Source organism: Panthera tigris, chromosome B1 (genome assembly GCF_018350195.1).
Source record: "Panthera tigris isolate Pti1 chromosome B1, P.tigris_Pti1_mat1.1, whole genome shotgun sequence".
Classification (NCBI taxonomy): domain Eukaryota; kingdom Metazoa; phylum Chordata; class Mammalia; order Carnivora; family Felidae; genus Panthera; species Panthera tigris.
In genome coordinates this window covers 109254908-109280410 of record NC_056663.1, presented here as the reverse complement: position 1 = coordinate 109280410, position 25503 = coordinate 109254908, and the positions used below count along the sequence as shown (strand labels likewise).

Here is a 25503-nt window from a genome sequence, read left to right as displayed (position 1 = left end):
CATAGTGCTCACAATTTGCTATTTTGCCCACCCAGTGCTTTCACTTAAATTTATAGGCCTTCACTAGATCCCTGAAATTCCATAAGTGAAACTAGAGTGCTGAGAGAAGGGGACAGAGATTGGATGAGAGAGAAGCCTTCCCCTGAACTGTTTAATTTCTAAGTGATCTGAACATTTCTCATCCTCAATGGTATCAGAAACTGAGTGAAGTCTTAAAAGTATGAGTCCATATACAGGTTACATAAATATTATTTGACATTAAATCTGCTTGACCTTTTTCCTATCTGTTTTAAAAGGCACTAGTATCTTAGTACTTAGGAATGTAAATAAACAAGGAGCCAGGAAGCCTCAATGTCCTCAGAATTCCTGGAACTACTATTGAGGGAAAGAGACTTCAGAGCCCAAAACGGAGGTCCTTTAGCACCAATAACTTGGGCCAAAAACATATTCAATGACTTTATCTCTACTCTCTTTATAATTTTCATAACTATTTACATTATATTAGGTATACACAGTATGACTCTAAAATAGTATGTTTGATCAATGTCCACAGAATGAGTTCAGACTGAAGAAGAGACCATCAATCGTACTCAAAGTCACATTAAGTGCTATATTCTTAGGAGGAAAGAAATATAGCAACCTACTTATTGTTAATGGTAGGACATTATTTCTCGGGATGAAATGGGATTTATGTAAGTCTCAAGTGTGTATCAGAGAAGAGATGAAATAAGTGAGACTGTGGTAAGGGAATGTGTTTTCGTAATGTGTTGGAATGAGTCCACACAACTTTCTTGCTCATATTTTTGCCTTTACAGGCATAATTGCAGCTGAACAGTCATTAGGAATTGTGTGGTGGTTTATCTTCTCCAACAGCATTACTCACCTTCAGGTCCCGATGGACTACGCCCATCTGATGGCAGTGTAGCACAGCCTCCAGGATCTGCTGAATGCAATGACTGCATGCAAACACCAGGGGGCGTGTGTTAGTTCCAAGCTTACACTCACTGTCTGTATACCCTCAGAGAGACTGGGTTACAGTGCAAAACCAGCAGACAACTGGGTTGTATTTTACCACCTTCAGTAATGTAAACATATTGCTCAAGTAGAGTGACTACTACCTCAGCGCAATCAGGATCTTGCCAGATGTGAGAGAAAATGTGGATCCACGTGTTTGAGGACAAAAACCTTCTTAAAAATATTTTAATTCAGGAGCTCATTTCCTAGTTCTAAATTCTTATAGGAAAAGAACTGGAATGCAAGTCAAATTTTTATAGCTGTCATGGTCCACCTCCACCCCATATAAAAAAACTGCTTCCTTATTCCCTCCCATTTTTCAGTATCATTCCAAAGGCTGTCACATTAGCAGTCAAGGCACCATTAAGGTGAAATTAGGATACATAATGAATTTTTGATAAATCATTAACTTCTTGTGCTTTAATTTAGCTGGCAATTATTACCTCTTGCCTGAGGGTTCATCAGACTCAAATGGAGCAATGTGTAGCCAGTTGTTTTGCTACAGCAACCCATGGTCTCAGAACAGAAGTGGTGTTTAAATCTACAGGCGGACATACATCACAGGCCAAGTTTATCTCCAGGTGAATGCTGGACATTTCAGGAAAGCCTGCCCCCAAACCGCCTCTGGTAGTTTACTGCTTGGAAACTTAACAGGTTGTGTTTTTAATATTGTCCTTTCCTTTCTGCTATGATGTATATTTAGCCTGTAGATGAGCAAACTGAAAGAGGCATCATGCATTATCATTTCATCATGTAGTCATTTTAGGGAAAAATTGGGAAAGGCAAGGGAACCATTTTAAATACCCACCCTCTGCCCTTTCCCCAGAAATAAAACAAACAAACAAAAAAAAACCTCCTTTGATTCAGATTTATGGACTCCATATACTGACCTTCAGGTCCCTGTGAACTATGCCATTTAGGTGACAATGATTTACACTTTCTAGAATCTGCTGTATACAATGACTGTAAAGATACAAGGGCAGAATGGAAGGGAGAACATTTTAAAGGTACATAATCACATTGAATACAAAATAAAATGAAAGTTAAAACGAAACAAACAAACAAACAAAAATTATATTTTCACAACATATTTTTAGCTTTACATTGGAATTTAATAACGCTGAATAAAGCTAATTCTGGTTCTAACAAAAATGACATCCAACATAGAGTTTGTGACATGTTCAGACAAAACAATTTGAGCTGTGTGTTTTTTTCATTGCAAGTGTACATATTAAATCACTTGTATATAGAAGTCAAAATTTCCATATTCAAGGAGAAAAATTCATAAATATTCCCATAATGCTCTGGGAAATTCCTTTAGCAATATAAAATTTATGAGTATTTCTCATACACATCTAAACTGTTTAAAATCTGAGGTCACAATTAAACATAGGTGTTGAAACAAGAGGGTAAACACAGATGAAGTGGCAGGTGAAACGAGGGTTAAAAAAATGGAGGGACACATTTATCATTTTGACTTAGAACTGGTGCTTCTTGTAGAATATTTAAGAGGAAAACCAATGCAAGTCTCAATAACAGAGGGAAAATTTCAAGTAAACCCACGACATAAAATAAATCCCTCTTCAGGAGAGGCATACTCTGGAGAAGGGCTAGGAACTTACGGAAAAAAAAAAACCCAACTTTTTAATACCCTGGAACACTAGTAATTGTTAGATACATTTCCATACACCTCAGTGAAGGAAAACTTTTGCTTATACAATGTCAAAAAGTACAATTTATACTATTCTTATTAAAGGCTCGCTGATGTCAAACAGATTGCTAATTAAAGGGGATAAATCATTGATTGGCACCTGTAAGGTCCCATGAACTGTCATCTGACATAAAATAATAGAGATCACACTGATGTATTTTGTACAAATTTACTGTGCAATTCAAATACAGGTTATGTATAGAGCTATATTCATTAACAAACATTTTAATAAGGACATTTCAACCACTTAATGTACAAAATAATATTACTTCAAAGTAAATCCTTGAATTATAAAAAGTAATCACCATCTGATTTCTTACAATGTGAATGTAAAAAAAACATGACTGTGGTTATGATTTTCCAATGCTAACTCTATAAAGAGTACCATTAAAGGGGCTAAACACCGTTTACTTTTTGACTATATAGGTTATTTGAGTGTGTGTTGGTAATTATTTTTTAAATCTTATGAATTTTTCCCTTCACTTTGTATTACTTTTTAGAAATATTTCACTTTCTCTTCAACCACAGGTGTAAGTCATCAGGTTTAATGAATAATGCAAAATAAAGAAGTAAACAATAATTCAAATTAAATGAATTACATCATTTTTTGCTAGTGAGAATGGATTCAATTCTTAAGTTCTTGAGGACTAGTAAGGAAAGACTTTTTCTTTATGTTTGTACGTGGGAAGATTTGTTCCTTCTCCTTGATTTTGTTGTAGGACCTATCCTAAAAATTAACTTATAGTGAATTCCAAAACTTAATAGAAACATGCATATAAAATGATCCAACTTATAGGGTCTACCCTGTTATCTGTAGGGTTCTTCAATAGTGAAAACAGTTTCTATTTTAATTCCAACCAATATCTTTCAAACATAATAACCTGTTTTACATAACTTTAAATAGCAAAATAAATGTAATTCCCTAACTTGTTTACTACCTTAGTTAAAATTACTACTCTCTTTGGGCAAGTGGGCAAATAGCTAATTGCAAGGCTGCTCTGAAGCCTCTTTTCAGGGGCCGAATGTAAGAAATGGGATAAACTGAGCAAGTGGTGATTCACTCATCATAGTATAAGGGGCATGGAAGTTTCTATTTGACTTTGGCAGTAAAAATTCCATTAAAAAATTAGCATGTAGTCATGTACAGATAAGGTTCACAGAATGTCATAAACTGGCATTAAACCAAGAAGATTAATTAGAGATTTGCAAGTGAGCCTGTGTATGCATGTGCTGCTTTGAAGGAATGGGGAGGGAATCGGCTATCAGCTGACTATCTGCTGAGGGCAGGCTACTGTGGGATTAGTAAGTGTTAGGAAGCTCTGAAAGCATTAGAGAATGGGGGCAGACAATACGTAACTGAATTTTCAGAATATCTCATTTACATGGCTAATATAGAGTCAATTGCTCAAGGCTAGAGTTTTCAAAATAAGTGCCAACTACTGAATATGTGTAAAGAAACACCAAGGAAAACTAACATGATACAGTCTAAGTAGTACCTAGGCAAGCAAATTAATGTTACTTCAAAAAGGTTGCCTTTGTGCAGCCTAGGAAGTTTCAAATGAGAGAAAATGTACAGTATAGCCACTGTTAAAGATGACGACAATTAACAAGATTGGGAAATATTGAACCCTCTGAAATACCTGAATAAATATTTTTCATATGAGAGTTCCAAAAGCTATCCTGGAATTTCCAAAGAGTTAAACAGCTAATAAATGCTTTAAGGAGACCACTTGGGCTTTTGTAGTCTATTTTTTTTTTTATGCTCTCTGATTAGACATGGGCTGTTCAGTGGAATGGTCTATGATGATGGAAATGTTCTATATCTGCTATCTTCAACCGGTAGTCACTAGCACTTAAGGCTATTAAGCATTCAAAATGTAGCTAGTACAACTGAGAAACTAAATTTTTTATTTAACTTTAATTTTGACGGATTGAAATTAAAATAGCCATGTGACACTAGGGACTACCATCATGGGCAGCTCAGGATCTAGAGACTAGAAGATCTTAATCTTTTATCTCTTAACTTTGCTAAAAGAGTACATCTCTTTAGCAGAAGTCATTCCCAGTACAGTGTATATTTTATTATTCATTTTTAAAAGACTAACTGTAGATGCTAGATAATAACAACATTTAGACCAGATTCTATTTTTTTTTCCCCAAACCAATTATTTTGGAAACATTAAGAGAGACAAATAGCAATTAAGAGGGACTCATTTATGAGAAGAAGTCCCAGATGGTTTTATGAGAGTCTCATAAATACTAAGTGTTATGATATATTTATAAAGAGATATATTGAGCAAGTGTCATTTGAATGTTGAGTCTTATATCTTGCTCAGGGCAAGTCACTTACCTGGCATCAGCTTCACTGTAATATTCTCTCGCCACTATGTCTTCAAACAGTTCACCTCCAGTAACTCTGTAAAGATAATCAAGATATTGTCATTAAAAATAATAATAAGCATCAATAGATTTGCACCATGCTCATATAGAATTTTTTTCAGATTGTTTTGAAAATTATCAAAACAAAGGATTTTAAGACACTACATTACAGTTTTCATAACAATCTATACTAATCTAAACATTTCCATCTTTTCTACATATCTTTGTATCACTAGATCCTGAGGACACAATTTTCTGTATACCAAAACCATATTCAGAGATATCTCTTCCACAGATAATCTCTATGAAACTCTTCATTTTAATTCTCCCAATATTAACTAAGGTCTGATGAAGTGTGGTGAACAGTGTAAAAATATTTTCTGAACAATAAGAGAAGACAATTACTATTCAAGGCTATAGAGTATGCATTTGTAGTCTGCATCTCTCTGAACGGGCTTGCTTTTTAGACTGCAGTACACATGACTTTATGGGCTAGAGGTGGCCTTCTAAAATACATATTGCTTTTGGGCTGAGTGCTAGATTTTCTTTGTAAAGCACCCCAATTCCCTTTATGCTCCATGTATTTGCCAGTCAACACAGACTTAGGGATTTTGGCAACTTGATCTCTTGCCAACTAAGAAGTCATATCTGTCAGCCATCTTTAAGTGAAGAGTTTCCCATAACTCAGCAACTGGATTTAGTTACTCTACAAAGTACATTCAAACCAATGCTCTGTATATACGTAAATGTAACTATCTTTCGGATCCATTTCTTCTCCAGGTCCAAAAGACTGTTGTTCTGGGGCTAGAATTCCCTAACCAGTGATTTTCTGGCTTAGGCTCCCCCCTCAAATATATGTTTTTAATGTGATTTTTTTTTAGCAAATTTTAAAAATATGGAAGTGTACCAAGTACCCCCTTGTCCCTCAACCCCAATTCCACCCTCTGGAAAAAAACTAATTTTAACTTTATGTATATCCTTTCAATTTTCTGTGTATCTTTAAATATACTTGTCCCCTTGCAAACACAAAGAAAACATTTTTTTTTCCTCACAAAAGTAGAATCATGCAATATAGGTAAATTATTAGGCTACTTCTGTTTTTTCATTTCACTTAAGGTCATGGGCACCATTTTGTGTAAGAAGTCTTTTCCCTATTTAATAAATAGACATATGCATATGTGTGTATGAGTCCAGGCCAACTGCCTTCCAAAGTGGTTGTTACCCACCCCTACGCAAACATCATGAAGGTACCGACAGTTTTTTCCCAATTAAAAAAAAAAGTTAGAAAAAGTTATCTCACGTTAATATTTCTTGATTATTAGTGACATGAACCATTTTCTCACGTATCAGCCATTTCCTAATCTATTAGGATATGGCTTGATTTTAAATTTCAACTTTGGAGTTTAACCTTGTAATAGATAACATTTGGTTACCATGTGCTACACAGTGTACTAAGCATATTAACTCATAAATCCTTGTAATTATTGTCTGCGATGGGGACAAGTATATTTAAAGATACACAGAAAATACACTAGCTCAGTTTACTGATGAGAAAATGAAGGTACAGAGAAGTAACTTGCCCAAGATTATACAGATATAAGTGGCACAGGCGGGCCATCCATTCCATAGTTCCTGCTCTCAATCACCACACAACATAGCCATTCCAATAATTATACTGTCAATCTTTCCAGAAGTTTAGAAGGCATGAGTGATTTGAAAAAGCACTGGGTAAAGTTATAAATCTTGGTGTGTACATTATGGAAGGAGAAATAAATTTGCTCTTCAGATAGCTCTTTTTTCCTTCTGGTTTTCACTTGCTTTAATAAGTTCTGAAATAACACCAAATGATAACATGTTCCAGAGATCACTAGTTATTATTTTCTTTTGGATTTTCCTTTCCTAAAGGAAAAGATATAATACTAAAGACTGTTAACATGTCTGAAAGCTTATGCAACTTTGACTCCTCTCCATTGCATTCTGGATATTTATAAGTCCTTTAATGCTAGAGTCACTATTTTCAGTCCTATTGTTTTTACAAATAAAATGTGCATCTAAAATTATTTAAAGCTTCATATGGGCTTGTTCTGAAAACCATGGTTACATGTACATGTGATTTCATTTAATACCTCACCTAGGTTTTTTTCCCCAGTTAGAATTACAATAATGCAATCACATAAATTATAATACAAAATAATTAAATAATAGACAGATGATACTTCCAACAAACCCATTATCATCCCTATAATAACAGTTTTGTAGGATTTCTTCCCTTGAATGAATATGAGTAGGTAAATATGATATATAACCATATTTATCTTTTTTTTTGACCACAGGTACCTAGAAAATCTGCATTACAAACAAGTGTGGTTTGTGAAATGTTACCAAATATCGATTAAAAAGCTTATTGACATCAGTGATATTGCTGCTTATAGTAGCTCCTTAAATATACTGTATATTCCAGGAGAAGCTCCGTAAGTATAGTATATATTCCAAGAGAATTGTCATATCTTAAATCACTAGGATTCATAACTTACTGATCTTTTTTCTAACCCCAAATATTTATTCAATTAAGGAGTACTGAAGTAATGATTAAATGAATTAACAAGTCAGAAAACCATGCTATTCATCTACTCTAAGTCTGGACTTTATACACACTTAAAAAGGAAAAAAAAACATGAAAATTTATATATGGCAATAGGTTTTATTTCTTAAGATGTTTGTATTTAAAGAAGACTATTAAAAACACTTGGGGCCTAGCATTCTAGTAATTTTCAATGAACCATTCTAGCTGTTAAAGAAGTTTAAGGGGTAGAGTTTTATTTTGAATTAAGCATCTCTGACAGCACTCTTTCTCATTTTCTAACATTCATTGTTCCCATTATTTAAAAACATTCTTGTGCAAATGAAACCATTTTTATCATTTCTGTTGTATGTATGATAAATGGGAAGGTAAAGATGGAGTTCTAATAGAACATGTTGCCTTGAAGATAAACTATTGAATTTTCTAACTTTTACATATTTCTACACTGACATTATTGTTTAATGGAGTGCAAAATTAAGCAGTAGTTACAGATTGAAAATTTGGGGCATCTGGGTGGCTCAGTTGGTTAAGCATCTGACTTCAGCTCAGGTCATGACCTCACAGCTCATGAGTTCGAGCCCTGTGTTGGGCTCTGTGCTTACAGCTGAGCCTGAAGCCTGCTTTAGATTCTGTGTCTCCCTCTCTCTCTGTCCCTCCCCCACTCACACTTTGTTTCTCAAAAATAACATTAAAAAAATTTAGCATGCTATATAAAATTTCATACAAAGTCAAATTGAATCAGCCTCATGAATAAAGTATTCATTAACTAATTCAAACTTCTGTGAATAAATTAATGTTAGAGTTCTGTTATTATGTGAGGCATATTAATTATATATTTTTAGCATTAATTGCCTTTTATGAATCTCTGGAACATTAGGGGTCACAGGGAAAAATAAGATAATCCTGGAATCATGAAAAGATGAGATTTCACATATCAAAAAAGATAAATACTTTTGTTGCTGCTATTGTTATTTGTAGAGATGTTGATTCATTCTGTGTTATCCAGCAGAATGAACTGTCATTTTGTTCCTGGTCTATATATTTATATCAGAAATCGTTGAAAGTAGTTCTATAATGAATGAAACATTTATAAAATTTCATGAGGATTACAGCCTTGACTATGAGTCTAAGCAGATAGTAGAGTCCAAAACTGGGCTCTGGAAGAACAAATGGTGCCACTAGCAGTCACTGTCTGTCACCTGCACTACTGCAATAGCCTCTTAATTGGCCCTACTTCCTCTCCTGCTCCTCTGCCATCAGTTCTCCAGAAAGCAGCTTTAAATGTGCTTCATATTTTGTCCCATGACTATAGGAAGCCCTTTAAATAGCTGTCCAGTGATATTGGACATGACCTTCAAGTCTTTGCCAAATTTGTACTCTGCCCATCTCTGACCCTCCTTGGCACCCCTTCTCCATCCTACTCCAACCACAATGGCCTTCCTCCAGTTCCTCAAGTGCACCAAACTCCTTCCCATTCCTGGGCCTTTTCACATGCTTGTCTCTCTTCCAGGATATTCTCAATCTGTTTACCTCTATTACTTGGTGACTAAATCCCTCTTACTCTTAAAATCTGGCTTAAATTTTATATCCTCAGACCTCCATTCATCTACATTATCTTATCCCCCTAGAACCCTGTGTTATTCTTCGTAACACTTATCACCAATATAATTATGTGTTCATTTATGTACTCATTTGCTTAATGTTTGTCACTCTACTAGTATGGTAGCTCTGGGAGGGTAAAATCTGTTGTGTTTTCACTATAAAATAATCAGAGCTGAGTCATAGTGCCTTTAACAAGCTCATTAAATGCTCTTAAGTGAATGATTCCAGAGTTTTATATCTCAGAGAGAGGCATATGTGGGAGATTATCATATGTCAGTGCATTAAGGTGGGTATTCTTCATATATCACTAACCATTATATTTTGATAAGAAGGTAAGGATTTTTCAGGCAGTTTCCCCCTACAAAATCATATATTTCAGTCCTGGATCTTGTAGTATCTTTCCCACAAGATAGAGTTTGTCTATGAAATAATCCTGTCTGATCACAAATGTAGAAGCATTTGTTGAATTCATTATAAGTCACATAACTGGATTGGAGATTGAAAAGGGAATGAAAGCATGGTGTTTTACAATATGGGGAAGAAATGTGTAACATTTCATCTTTTAACGAACCGAACCTATGCCTCTTGTTACCAAAATTAAATACAGAGAAGAAGAACATTTATTTGTCCAACTTCATTTGACATTATGACTCTCTCATAGGTTCAGAAACATAAGTTCCTGGTGAATGACCACTGTTTCAGGAAGAGTCAAGTGGTGTAACCATGACACAAGCAGAATCACATGTGTCATCCAGTCCTGTTAAAGGTACAATGGTGGGCATGGGGGGCAGCTGATGCAAACCGAGGAGGGAGGGATTACAAGCAAAACCCTGGCTTCATTTTTAACCCCATTGTTGGTATCTTATTTAGCCAAGATCAACTTCTTACATAACCTATTTTCTAGCTGGATATCTAGTATTTGATGACACCTCTGAAGTAGTGTATTACCTGAAGTTGTTCAGAAATGATTTTCTGAATGAATTCCAAATTGGATGATGGGAATTTTGAAAGGCTGGAAGTTTGCTTTACTAGAAGGTCCAAAGAGTTTCTTATTGATCCTGATGTAAATAGATTTGCTGAGTCATAGTAAGAATAACAATTTAGATGATAAAACTGAGGCAGGCCATTGAAACTGATTCCATTCAAAAATGATTCTGGCCAGGAGGGGAAAGGCAAAACACTGGGAGAGGCACACTTTGGGATATCAGACACAGGACAGACATTCACAGGCACCATCCAACATGTGGTCATTCAGCAGAGTGGGGGAGTGGAGTGGGATGGCAAGGTTCCATATCCTTCAAAGGAGCACTTACTTTATTCTTGTTTTTCTGCCTAATCTGTGATTACTGAATCTATCCTTTCAATATCACTCTGGATTTCATTTTCTCTCATCTTATTCTACTTTATTCTTGATACCTTCTGTATCCTCCCACAATCCCCAACTCCTGCCAACTCTGCAATTCCTTTCTCATTTCATCTTTCACAAATGCATGTGGAAAATATGAACCACTATCAAAAGTTCATATTCTTAAAACTGTTTTTCCTATTCTATGACCAAGAAAAAGCATGAATGAAAACAACACTGCTAACCACAATTAATTGGGCACAGAGAATAAAGCAAAAGCAGAAATGGATGGGTTATTTTTGTTCTGTTAATATTACCGACCTCCCCAAATGAGCAAATCAGCCATTAAGCTTATCATATAATCTGTGTGTGCGTGATTCAATAAACTGCCTTAATCTAGGATTGTGTGATTGTTTAAACACTCAGGCAACGTATTTCAAAGATGTGCATAACAAAATGAATGCTTCTTGAAGGCAAGGAATAAATTGTAAAACTATACATTAAAAAAAATGATGCAAATTAAAACCACAATGAGATACCCACTCACACCCATTAGGACAGCAGATGGAAAGGAAAGGAAAGGAAAGGAAAGGAAAGGAAAGGAAAGGAAAGGAAAGGAAAGGAAAGGAAAGGAAAGGAAAGGAAAGGGGGAAGGAAGGAAGGAAGGAAAGGAAAGGGGGAAGGAAGGAAGGAAGGAAGGAAGGAAGGAAGGAAGGAAGGAAGGAAAGGAAAGGGGGAAGGAAGGAAGGAAGGAAGGAAGGAAGGAAGGAAGGAAGGAAAGGAAAGGAAAGGAAAGGAAAGGAAAGGAAAGGAAAGAAGGAAGGAAGGAAGGAAGGAAGGAAGGAAGGAAGGAAGGGAAGGAAGGGAAGGAAGGGAAGGAAGGAAATAAGGGTTGGTGAAGATGTAGAAAAGTGGGAATGTAAAATGGTACAGCTGCTGTGGAAAACTGTAAAACAGTTCCTCAATAAATTAAAACTATAATTACCACACACCCATCAATTCTATATCTAGGTATATACTCAAAAGAACTGAAAGCAGGGTGTTGAAGAGATATTTGTACACCCAAGTTCACAACAGCATCATTCATGAAAGTTAAAACATGTAAGCAAACCAACTATTCATTGGAAGATGAACAGATAAGCAAAATGTGGTACCTATAGACAATGAAATACTGTTCAGCCTTAAAAAGGAAGGAAATTCTGCCATATGCTATAACATAGATGAATCTTGAGGACATTATGCTAAGTGAAGTAAGCCAGTCACAAAAAGGCAAATACTGTATGATTTCATGAGGTACTTATAGCGGTCAAAATTATAGAGACAGAAAGTGGAATTATAGTTGCTAGAGATTCAGGGGAGAAAGGAATGTGGAATTATTGTTTAATGGGTGCAAAGTTTCAGTTTTGCAAAATGAAAAGAGTTCTGGCGATGGATGGTGATGATGGTTTCATGACAATGTGAATGAACTTAGTGACACTTCACTGTATACTTAAAAATGGTTAAGGGGCGCCTGGGTGGCTCAGTCAGTTAAGCGTCTGACTTCAGCTCAGGTCACGATCTTGCAGTCCATGAGTTCGAGCCCCGCGTCAGGCTCTGGGCGGATGGCTCAGAGACTGGAGCCTGCTTCCGATTCTGTGTCTCCCTCTTTCTCTGCCCCTCCCCCGTTCATGCTCTGTCTCTCTCTGTCTCAAAAATAAATAAACTTAAAAAAAATTAAAAAAAAATGGTTAAGATAGCAAATTTTATGCTATGTGTATTTTACCAATATAAAAGCATCAAACCAAAATGTTTGATGATGATGATAAGGATGATGATGATGATGATGATGATGATGATGATGAAGAAAACATAAAGAGTATAATTTAATGAAGACTACTACAAACTGCTATTTCTTATTTCTTCTGTGGGTTCCAGAGGGCTTTAGAAAATTATCCTTACCATAATTTTAAAAGCTAATAAATAGCTCTATATCAGCCAGTTAATAAAATTGACAATTTGTTTCACTTTTAGGCAGCATGGTCAAATAGAGAATGAAGTGAATTCAATATTCTGGTTTGATATTAACCAACTGTGTGAGGTCAGGTCAGGCCAAAACGTTTCTCAGCTGTATTTTGCCTATTCATAAATTGCAAAAAGAAAAGATAGCCTTTCTCCCCATTCACACCCATGACCAGATAAAGGTTGTGTAATCTGTGTTTTACACAAAGGCACAAATCAAGGGAGAAAGGGAGGGCTGTAATCCAGCCCTATTCCACTCATTAAGCAAAGTGCCCATACCAGAAGCTTTTTCTTTTTTTTTTCTTTTTTTTTTAAGTTCATTTATTTATCTTGAGTGAGAGAGAGAGAGAGGGAGAGAAAGAGAGAGAAAGAGAGCAAGCAAGAGAATAGGGGAAAGGGAGAGAGAGAGGGAGAGACAGAATCCTAAGCAGGTTCCCCACTGTCAGAATGGAGCACACATGGGGCTCAAACTCATGAACTGTGAGATCATGACCTGAGCTGAAATCAAGAGTTGGATGCTTAACCAACTGATCCACCCAGGCACCACACCAGCAGATTTTTCTAAAGGCACAGAAACACCAACAGACTAATGGTGACTCTATCTATGTTTGACAAAGTTCCATGAGTACTTTAGTTTATATAATCCCCCACTCACCAAGATATGCCTACTATAACTCCAAAACCCCTTTGAAATATCCAAGGACATTCATTGAGGCACCCAAGGTGTTCTCATTCTGGAAGTATCAAATTTTAGAGTAAATGATCTTTCTTTCATGTGTGTGAGGTATGAGACATTTATAGAATCCTTTATAAGTCCTTATGGGAATTTTAAAATTAAATTTAGGGCTGTGCAAGCTATGTTTTGGAGACCAAAAGAATTGTTTGCCTCTCTCATGTCTTATCATGGTACATATCTTTTCTGACTGGAGACTGGTCTACTAAGTAAGCGACAGCTTACCTCTTTGGTAGTTGATAACTTGCAATTACATAGCTTTGCACCAGTCCTACACTTAGCTCACCAAAATCCTGCTTGGCATGCACACATATACTATGAGGATGGATGAATTGATACAATGTGCTCAACTCTTCAAAAGAAGACATAACAACTGACATCACAGTACCTATGTACATAAAACAGAGTTTATATATATATATACATTATATATAATATATATATTTAAAAAGATAATATATATTATATATATATTTAATAATACATATAATAAAAATATCCATATATATATTTAAAAAGTTGTTTTTATATGTTTATAGCCAGCTGTTATTATATCATATATATAATTTTTTATATACATATCACGTATTTATAAAATATCACTTGTAAAACAATATAGATACTTATTTTAAGAAGTGAAGGGAAAATTTCTAACACATACCAAACATCTTAACAAGATACCTGATACCCTATGCTTTAATGTACATAAAAATATAAAAAACCCCGAACAGAAAGAAAAACAATGACCATTTATAGATTTACATATATGCTGCAGACATTCTAAAGAAATACAGGAGAATATTTACAAAATACATTTTTAAAAGAGTAGAAAATTACACCTATTTAGAAAAATTTGAGTGCTATAGAGAAATTATCTGTGAATTGCACAATTGAAATTTAGTAAATCTATCAGAAGGACTACTACATAAAAGATAAACTAAAACCTTGATACCTGTGCTATAATTTGTCATTCACTAGACTAAGTTTCAAACAATGCAATATGGACATGATTATTTTTATCTGCATATTAAAATCATTGTCATATTAAAAATATCTTGTATTACCACAATTTTTGCTCATATTTTGTTATTATGCCTATGTAATCCCTAGAGAAAATTATAATAACTTTTTAAAAGTTTGCTTGCTTGTTTGTTTATTTATTTATTTTGAGAGAGAGAGAGGAAGAGATTGTGAGCAGGAGCAGGGCAGAGAGAGAGAGAAAATTCGAAGAAGGCTCTGCACTGTCAGTGCAGAGTCTGATGTGGGGCTTGAACTCACAAACCATGAGATCATGACCTGTGCTGAATCAAGAGTCAGATGCTTAACCAACTGAGCCACCCAGGCACCCTGAATTATAATCACTGCTTTAAAAATCTGCCATTAATTCTCTGATGAATATTACTAATTAATCTTCACCTTATAAACTACACATCAATAGCCTTTTTCTGATTTCTGAACAGCCTAGGAGTACTGCTGAGGTTATGCTGAATCTTCCTATGAATGTGAACTTTTCACTGTTAATGTCAAGGCAACTGCCTTTGACAGAAAAAAAAAAAAAAAACACTGCAGCTAAAATTTGTTTCACAAGTTAATTGGGCTGAAACAGTTTTTGTGTCTCAGTAATTCATCTAAAAGTTGGCGTTAGTCACCAGAGCAATGAGCCTATATTTAGTCACAAAATGTTTAGATCATGTTATAAAAGCAGCAAAGCCAGTGTAAATGATGAGTGAATTTATACCCCAAAGCTGAGACTTGAACGTATTTCTGACAAACAGTACTCCAGAAAGAATCCTAGAATAGAGGTGAAAGATGAGTCAAGCCAGTAATTTGATGATACATCCCTATAAGACATCAGATTTTTCAGGTCCTGGAACATTTGAGTTTTCCAAGATGACAGACAGGAGATCCTAGCATTTATCAGTCTTTAATACTCAGGAGAGCAACAGATTCTCTGCTGCAGAGGACATACTGTTAGTGTTGATCACACTGAGTGTCTAGATGTTTATAAAGGAAGGGCTTAAACTACCTGTAGCTGCCAGCTATTAAACAGTGCTTATTGTTTTGAGAATTGGGGGATAACAGAAGTTCTCCTACTAAGTTCTCCAGTTAGACACACATTTAGTTTCTTGGTTTTCTTTCTGATACCTGAATAACTTCATGGAGAGTTAAGCTTGTCACCTACACATCAGTGTCATTTTATATACTAATCTCACAAATATTGTTGAACTGTGTCTGTAATATGTATGAGGCTTGCCCATACTAAAAGATGTAAGGATATAAAGAATATATAAGGATATAGGTAAGAATACACACACACATATACATACATATATACGTACATATATATATACATATGTATGTGTGTATGTGTGCGTGCATATATATATGTGTGTGTGTGTGTGTGTATATATACATACAATGTGTGTGTGTATATATATATGTATATATATATATATATATACACACATACATACATGGATATAAAGTTCTACCATCAAGCATTTGGACTAGTGGAAAAATCCAAAACATAAAATAAAATTAAGTTTCTGTGGAATATGCTTTAACTGAAGCATAGGTTTATTTATAAAGCTAGGACCCTTAAGACATTGCAAATCAGGGAATCTTCTTATACACAGGGGAAGTATGTGCACCCCTAAGTAAAAAAGCTTCTCCCAACACTCATCTTTTTGGAATGATAAAAGGAAGAAAAATTAGCACAAATGCAACATATGTGCACTCTATAAAAGCTTGCTGATGAATAAGCAGTTAAGTAACATCCACACTGGAGCATTTTATCAACTGATGTCCAACGCCAGTATGGACGGGAGTTCTTTCACATCTTGTCACTTATGGTGAATTCCTGCTACCTGCTTCACAGAGGGCTCCAGACCACTGTATCTGGATTAAGAAGTTATACCGTTTGTACCAACGATAAGCAAAATGAGAGGAAGAAATAATACATTCACAAAGGATAAGGGAAAAGAGAGGAAGGAATTATAAATTCTTTCTGAGGGTCAGAGGAAACTTCACAGAGGAGGTGCTATTTGAAGAGGAACCAACATAAATGAGGAAGAGTTATCCAGGAAGAAACATGGGACAGGAATGTCCAAGCAACATTGGGAGTTTAATGGAGAAAGGAGAGAGAGAAGCAACAAAAGGATTGAAGTAGGAATCTCCATCTCTTCTTATTTTGTCTCAATATTTTTTCCTTCCGTTCTTCACAGTAAATATTCATAGTATACTTTACCACTAATGGGACTTCCAGAAGCTACATTCTCCCAAATGTTGTCAACTTTCCATTTTCTACAAGCATCCTTTTGGTAAGTGATTATATGACTATGCGATTATGCTTTCACACTGGAAACTAGTAGTAAGTTAATTTCTGGTGGCACAACATTTCCCCAAAGATCTGAATAAAGAATCATCCAATGAGAATAAAACAAAACAAAGCAAAACAAAAACTATTGTTTTTTTTTTTGAAAAGATAATGCTGGATTAATTTTTATCCAGTGTTATAGAAACAATTCCTCTTAAAGGGATGCCTAGGACAGTAATTTCATTTTTAAAAAATTACCAAAAGTTATTCCTGGTTTTATTCCCAACCTTTTTGATTTAGTCATTAGTAAATAATTTAGTACTTGTTTCTAAGTTTAGCATTTTTTTCTGTTTGTTTATTTTTTGAAAGAAAGAGAGAGAAAGAGAGACAGAGTGAGAAGGAGACAGAATCTGAAGCAGGCTCCAGGCTCTGAGCTGTCAGCACAGAGCCCGATGCGGGGCTTGGACTCACAGACCCCAAGATCATGCCTTGAGCCAAAGTCGGACATTTAACCAACTGAGCCACCCAGGTGCTCCTTCTAGGTTTGGCATTTAAGCTCATAAGTTTTTCTCCATGCTTCAGCTATGCTTCAGTACTATCAAAGTACTACTTATTATCGGACAACAAATTTCTTATTTTTTACTTGCATTTTTAGCTGGGTCTCTGGAATATTAATGAATAGTTTATTGCACATATGTATGCATACACTTGCAAACATACCCACTTGCTTAATAGGTTTGAAAAAATGTAGCCCCATTTACTCTGGTAATTTAATCTTATTTTTTATTGGCTATAAAACATTCAATGAATTTCAAAATGAAAAAATAAGCATCACAGTAAAGCTGCAGTAATTCAGATTAACTGGCTGGTCTAAAGAGCCATATTTCTTTTTTTTATTGAAGTATAATTGACATACCATATCCCATTGGTTTCAGGTGTACATCATAGTGACTCAATATTTTTATACATTACAAAATGCTCCCCACGATAGGTCTTGTTACCATCTGTCACCACACAAAGTTATTACAATATTAACTATATTCCCTGTGCCATTATAACTGGAAGTTTGTACCTCTTAATAAGTAGCCAAATTTCTGAATTATGAACATTTTTTCTAAGGAAAGGAAGATATATTTTATTTTAAATAAGAGGTAATAAAGACTTCTTTGTCTATTTTGCAAGTAAGGGGTTCTGCCAGGGTTCCATTAAGAAATAGCTAAGAACCTTACATCAGCATGAAAATTACCATGTTAAATGCTGATTTGAAATCTTATTTACACTCACTTTCTTAGCATATTGCCTATCTACAATAGAAAGACATACCTAGGCCTAGACCATTCACATTACTGTCAATGGAAAAAAATATTCATTTACTCATGTATTTTTGTGTTACTTAGGCCACCTTCTAAAGGGATGTGAGATAGCTTCTCAGATAATCTAAATTATCAGACTTCCTCACCTGAGCTCTAAGTACATATACCTATGTTTCTTATTCAAGCTAACATGCAAAAGAAGGAATAACAAATTTATACTTAATTGGCACCTACAAAAATCTTAGATTGCCTCCATTTTTTTTTTTATCACAACAGCTCAGGAAGACAAAATGAACTTGAATTTAATAATTGTTTGCTGAATCAAAAAAATATTTATTTGTTGCTTATTATGTGGAAGCCACTGTGTTAAGTACTTAATTTACTGAAGCTTGGCTTAGTCATTTGGTTCAATGGAATTTTTTTTTCAATAGACAGGTTCTCAGGAACATAAAGCTTAATTTAATTCAGTCTTGCAAAGCTACAAACTCCTAATTCACAGTAAGTAGCAGTTTTATCACTATTCAACAGTAAGATAATATGATCTTTAGAATGTGGATTTGAAAATTAAAAAAATATTCTCACACAAACTATTTGTAGGACTCATTATTGAGAGCAATTCACCGCTGGAATACAAATGTTATAGTATAACACAAATCAGATTTAGTATGACCCTAAATGTAAAGCATGCTCAGACTCTCTGGATCTGGGTGTCTAAAGTATAATGTGTGGGTTTTCACTGAGAGATTTCTTCACTTTGTCTTTCACAGAAGCCTCACTCTAGTTTCTCTTGTGTATTCTTCCCTTCTCCCTGCCTCCAACTCCAGAGGAAAGAGGGTGTTGCACTAAACCATTTTGAGACCCTGAAAAGGAAACCCTAGTATGTTTCAATGTCTTCTTGCACTTCCAACTCTAAGATAGGTTGCTTGGTGGACAGATTGCTGGATGGTGCTATTCTCCAGATCTTCAATGTTGGAGAAGGAGAAGGAAAGGTGATTCTCTAGGAGGTACTTTTTTGAAAACAATGGGATAAGAGGTGGTGGTAGAATTCTGTTTTAGATGTTCACTCAGTGGGTGTCTATTTAACTACATTATTCAAGTCTGGAGTATACTTGTATTCAACTCCTTACTACATAAACAGTAAGAATAAGCAAATTCAGCATAGTATCATATATCCCCAGAATATACTTAATATCAAGGTTCGTATTTTACTTAAACCAATTTTCACATTAAGCAGTCCTTGGGGAAAAGGGGAGGAAAGAATTTAGTGAAAAATATCACAGGCTGTGGTAGTGTAAAAGGAAGCTAGCCTAGAATTTAAAAATTCCTTGGTGAAGCTATGAAATAGAGACACCTTGTATAGTTTCTTTTAAACTCCCACTTGTAAATTCAAATACCCACTTTTCATTTATAAAATGTAAATAAATATCTATTTTTCATTCATAAAACACTTTCTATAATAATTCTTTATATTGAAACTACTTTATTGCCTGGTAACCAAATTGGAATAGATGAGCATCAAACAAGAAGATTTTCACACATATATGAATTCTCACCCTCTTAAGAAAAACATCTCCCCCTGCCCTTGATTCTTTGAATGTGAAACATTCCAATTCCTGGACATGACTTTTCCTCTGTGTCCTTCACTCTTGCCATCATCCTTGAGTCTTTGACCTTAAGCATACTATGCTCAGAGTATCATCTGTTGGATAAAAATGGGCTATTAGATTTACAAAAGGAATTTCAGGTGATTTAAAAATTTCCTTTAGAATGAAATCTTGCCATTTGCAACAACATGGATGGACCTGGAGCGTATTATGCTAAGCGAAATAAGCCAGTCAGAAAAAGACAGATATCATATGTTTTCACTCATATGTGGAATTTGAGAAACTTAATAGAAGACCATAGGGGGAGGGAAAGAAACATAAGTTACAAAGAGAGGGGGAGGCAAACCATAAGAGAGCCTTAAATACAGAGAACAAACTGAGGGTTGATGGTGATAGAGGGTTGGGGAGGCAGGGAAAATGGCAGATGAGCATGGAGGAGGGCACTTTTGGGGATGAGCACTGGGTGTTGTATGTAAGTGATGTAAGTAAACTCACAGAAATCTACTCCTGAAGCCAAGACTAACTGTATACACTATGTGTTAGCTAACAAGACAATAAATTATTTAAAAAAATTTCCTTTAGGAATTTGCTTTTTATGATTCTTAAAAGCTGCAAAATCACTAAACTTAGAAAGCATCTGAATTAAGAAAATCAAAGCTATGGTAATAGGAACTATTTAATGAAGCGTTATCCCTGATAGCAAAAGTTTAGAAAACAACCTAAATGACCATCTTCACAATAATGGGTTAATAATTATGATGCACAGTATGATGTTACACCAAAACTAAAATTATGAGGATGATGTATGAACATGAAAAATGTGTTTACAAGTGAAAGTATTAGAATACAGAATAATTCAGTACATTCACATCATTGCAAAAAATATAAATACATATGAGCTCTCCCTCATTTACCTGTAAAACAACCTTCTCCTTTGAAGCTTATGCTATCTGCCATATTACCATCTATCACTCCCTCATCGCTGTTACCCTTAGCATTATAAAAGGTCACTTCTAGCTTTCTCCCCCCATGTCCTGCTATCTACTATTTTTATTGACTTCACTGTCCATTTGGTCAGCCTTTCCCACATCTATTCTTTTAGTTCCTTGAAGCAGATTTGGGTGGTGACAAAATCAAAGCTGTGGCCAAGGGTAGGAGTAGTTGATGTGAATTTAAAGTTAGAGTGAATAAATACCTATATTAGAATTTGTGACTACAGCATGTGATTTTTCCTCAAAAGGAATCCCCACCCCTTGACTCTTCCATGTTCTCATCTCCAGGCTTCTTCCTGATCTCGTTGATCTCCTCGCCTAAACTCTATTCACCTTATATTGGGTTTCCCTTTTACTTTTGACATTGACAACCAATAGTTCCACATTTCTTTGTTTCCATAATACTCTGTTCTTGGGAATTGCCTCCTATTTGTCTTGTTTATAAATACCCCTTTTTTTCCCAGTTACCTCCTTGGTGTTCAATACGAAATAAGGTAATTCCCTTGTGAAGATGATACATCTTATGATTTAAGCTAGCATGTGCATGCAATGAATATGAAACTCTGATGTCTCACAAGCATCTTAAATTCAATTAACTTCATTGCCTTTATCCCAAGACCTGCTGCTCCTTCCATATCCTGCATCTCATTGTGCACAAAGTCAACCAAGCCAAAATCCTGGCTAATCATCCTTGACTAATTTTGTCCACTTTTCTCCATAAATTGATAAGCTCTGTTAATTTTGTCTTTTAAATATTTCTTGATTCACAATACTTTTTTCCCCCCATCCCTTCTACTGCCATCATGACCACATAATCTCTCAACTGGAGAAATATATTGGTTTCATGACTGATCACTCTCCTTCCAATTGTATCTTCCTCCACATTACAACCGGCATGATCTATCTAAAAGGCAAATCTAACCATGTGACTTCCCTGCTAAAAACTCTTCCATGGCTACCCATTCCCTATGTCAAGGCTTCTTATAGGTTTACCCTGTACATATGTGCATCAAGTGCAGTGTCAAGGTATCAGTGACCTTTTCCCAAAAAGCTAAGATTCACTGGCCTGGAGCATATAGTTTCTCATCCTTACCATGATTTAGACAGACCTTGATGACCTGGCTCTCACTTGCAGAGCTCTCACTCCATAGCAACTACCTTGGACTTTGACTATTTGCATTATGTCTCCATGTTTTGTAATATTATTCACTGTTAATACTGTCTAATAGCCTTGATTTTATTTTCCTTGAGCTTATGCTTTCTTCAAGAGAGAAGCCCTAGACTTCTCTAGGAAGCCTTCTCTAAAACCCACTCAGAATGCACTGTACTTGGTTGAAATTTCATATGACACTAAGACCATCTGCTATGTATCTAAATCCCCAACAATATTTCAAAATCAAACATGGCAGGAACCATGTCCTGTTCATTTATTTGTGTATCCCCATGTCTAACACACAAGCCTATCACAATGCCTGAGACATATTAGTAGCTCAAAAACATTACTGTGGAAGAGAAGGTGCAAATATGAAATCAGTTAAAACAGGGAAGCGGAATTATGGGTAATTTTTATTACTAAAATTTCCCTTTAAAGGGGGAATTTTAAATTCCTGTCCTTCCAATCATTTGCACATTTAACCTTTTAACAAGTATTTACCAAGTGTCTGTGTATTAAAGCCTTTAAAAAAATAGAAAATAAACAATGTATTAGAACATTGTTAGGTATAAGCAAATATCCATGTGATATATAAAAAGATATCAATTGAAATTTTCAAAGCATAAATGCTTAGCTATTACTACAAATAAGTCAGTAGAAACGTCAAATGAAAGCAGTTAAAACATTTAAAGAGTCTTCAAAAAAATAACATGTAACCACAGGATGTGGTCAATCCCCAATCAGGCCACAAATATCTTGCCACTAGGTCACTAGATGAAGATAAGCCTGTGATTAGAAATGTTTTTAGCTGGTGCCACAGTGTGCTGGTTTGTGCAAGAGAACAAACAGGGTATGGGGTTAGTGATTAGACAGAGTCATGGCCCTATAAATTTATCCAATATACCAAATTAAAAAGGGTTCATGCAATATTTTTTTTGCCAAATGCCTGAAGAATACCTTCCACATACAAATTATACAAGATTGTAAAAGAATACAAGAATCAGTGTATGCAAGACAAATGCTACTGATCTTTACATCTTTGCCATGCAAATGACAGATTCATCCTAATGTTAGATCTAAATTACTTTTTGGGAATGTTGAAAGATGTTGAGGAAAGGTAGTGAAGTAGAGAAAGATTTTATGAACTCAGAGTTTGGCTTCCCACAGAATACAAAAATATAGCACTGGCTAGTAATGATCCCACATGTACCTCTGGGAGATTTTATTGCATTATGTAATATTCTGAAATACCAAACAGAATTTCTACATATTTTCCTCATCATAAAATATGTTTGAATGTCTATTAGTTACTCTGTGATGTTGTCACATTTTTCTTTGAATATTATTTTCAGTTTTGACTAACTATAGGAGAGATTCAGTCAGAAGATGGAACAATGGAGAGAAAGAAAGTTCTACCCAGAGAAAAGTAAAGAAGTCATCCTATGAATCTGAAACCATCTCTGTAATTCTGGCCTAGGTTGAGGAGCAGGAATTCCTTTCATTTAAATCCATATTTTTTTTTTCCTAAAGCTCTGAAAGTCCAACATTCTTTATACATTTGCAATATACATGTACAGTTCACTTTAAAAAGTCCAATTTACCCTCTCAAGATGACACTGATGTTTCTCTCTTTCTCACTTGTTCTCACCGTTGTCCCAATAACAATCTTTTTTTTTTTCTTTCTTTCTTTCCTGAACTCTCACAATATCCATTTTCCTCGCTTCCCTTCTGGCCTCCCATAATCCCTTTGCCACCCTACAGCAAGAGAGAGCTATGTAAAATGAAATTAGATCATTTCATTTCCTAGCTTTAATCTCTCCAGGGTTTCCCACAGCACACAATATAACATCCAAATTCCTTTTCTTGGCCTACAAGGCCTTGTGAGCTCTGGCCCACACCTATGTTATGTGTTACTTTAGATCCCTGTGCCTTAGTCCTTGTGGTGTTTTAAACCACAGTGGCCTTCCTTCTGCTCCATACTGAGGTCATTTTTTCATAGGGCTATATCTATTGCTCGCTGTGGGTAGAATCTCTACTTCCAGATCTTTTCAGTATTTAGGTTTCTGTTCCTGACACCTCATAGCAATCCTACCTAATCACCCCCTTTAAATCAGCCATGAGTCCCTAGTCACTCACCATATATCATCCTGTTTTCCTCATAGCACTAAAAATAATCTAAAATTATCTGGCTGAGTTTACTTGTTTATTTACTTATTATCTATCTCCTCCTCTCCGACCTACTACAATATAAGTTTTGTATTGTCCATCACTGTATTTCCAGGACTTGGAGGAGTATATATAAATAAAAAGGCGTAACATAAATGTCTGTTGATTGAATTATCAGATTCATTGATATTAAGATCAACCAGAAAAAGCAGATCAGAGCTAAAAAATAAACATTATAACAAATCTGGATAGAATCTGAAATTAGCTAAAATGACAAGGTTAGAAGTTAGCCATCTTGTGTTAGAATTCTGTGTCCGCTATTTACTACTACTGTGTGGCTTAGGAGAATCATTTCATCTTTCTGATCTTCAGTGTCCTCTTTTATGAAATAACAAAAAATAATACCTAGCCAATGTAAGTAATGAAGGAGTTAATATAGTTGCAGACCATAAACAGTGTCAAGTACACAGTAGGTACCCAATGAACATTAGATACAGTTATTGTTATTTCAATACAGTGAGTCCACTTTGATTAATAGATAGCAACCACATAACAAGTCACCATTGAGGTCTCAGATTTATAAATTTAGAAGTAGAAGTGATTTAAAATAACTTGATATTTAAACCATAAGATTTATAAATAAAAATATCCATATAGTATGTTTAGAAATCTCTAATAATTTTTTTTGGGGGGTAAAGTGATTTTTTTATTGTGGTAAGTTATACATAACATAAAATTTATCCCATTACTCATTTTCAAGTGTGCAATCCAGTGGCATGAAATGCATTCACAATGTGCAACATCAGCCACTATCCATTTACAAAAATTTTTATCATTCCCAGAAGAACTCTCTACTGATTAAAAACTCCCCAATCTCTCCTCCCCCGCTCAGCCCCTGTTTCTATGAATCTGCTTATTTTAGATATTTCATATAAGTGGAATGATACAATATTTGTCCTTTTGCATCTGGCTTATTTCACTTAGCATATTTCAAAGGTTCATCTATGTTGTGGCATATACCAAAATTTCATTCTTTTTTAAGGCTGAATAATGTATGTATATAGTCTATTCATCTGTTTATCTGTTGATGGGCATCTGGTCTGTTTCCACTTTTTGGCTATTGTTAATAACGCTGCTATGAACCTTGGTACATAAGTATCTGAGTCCCTGATTTCAATTCTTTTGGATATATACTGAAAAGTTAAATTGCTGGATCATGTCCCAATTCTATGTTTAATTCTTTGAGGAACTGCCAAATTTTTTCCAAAGTGGCTGCACTACTTTCCATCCCACCAGCAATGCACAAGGGTTCCAAATTCTCCATATCCTTGATGCAACTGATATTTCCTGTTTTGTTTTATTTTCTTTTTATATTAACCACTCTAATGTGTATAAAGTGGTATATCATGGTGGTTTTAATTTGTATTTTCCTTAATGATTAGTAATGTTGAACATCTTTTCATGTACTTATTGGTTATTTTTATATCTTTTCAAAAATATCTATTCAAATGCTTTGCCCAATTTTGAATTGTGTTGTTATTGTTACTGAGCTGTAGGAGTTCTTTATATATTTTAGATATTAATCCTTTATTAGAT

The 25503-nt window shown here is 35.0% G+C and overlaps 1 protein-coding gene across 9 annotated transcripts in view; it reads right to left on the bottom strand.

Annotated features, from left to right (window-relative positions):
- CAMK2D (calcium/calmodulin dependent protein kinase II delta) overlaps nt 1–25503 on the bottom strand; it is a 313406-nt gene that overhangs the window by 86702 nt on the left and 201201 nt on the right. For 5 of the 9 annotated variants that reach the window (XM_007088183.3, XM_042984014.1, XM_015540219.2 and 2 more), the window contains exons 5-6: nt 5076–5141; nt 1905–1977 (exon numbers count right to left, since the gene is read on the bottom strand). In XM_007088183.3, coding sequence (XP_007088245.1) covers nt 1905–1977; nt 5076–5141 — 139 coding nt within the window. Of the gene's footprint in view, nt 1–883; nt 957–1904; nt 1978–5075; nt 5142–25503 lie in introns of those variants that run through there. The other 4 variants (XM_015540216.2, XM_042984012.1, XM_042984013.1 and 1 more) reach the window with 2 other exon arrangements.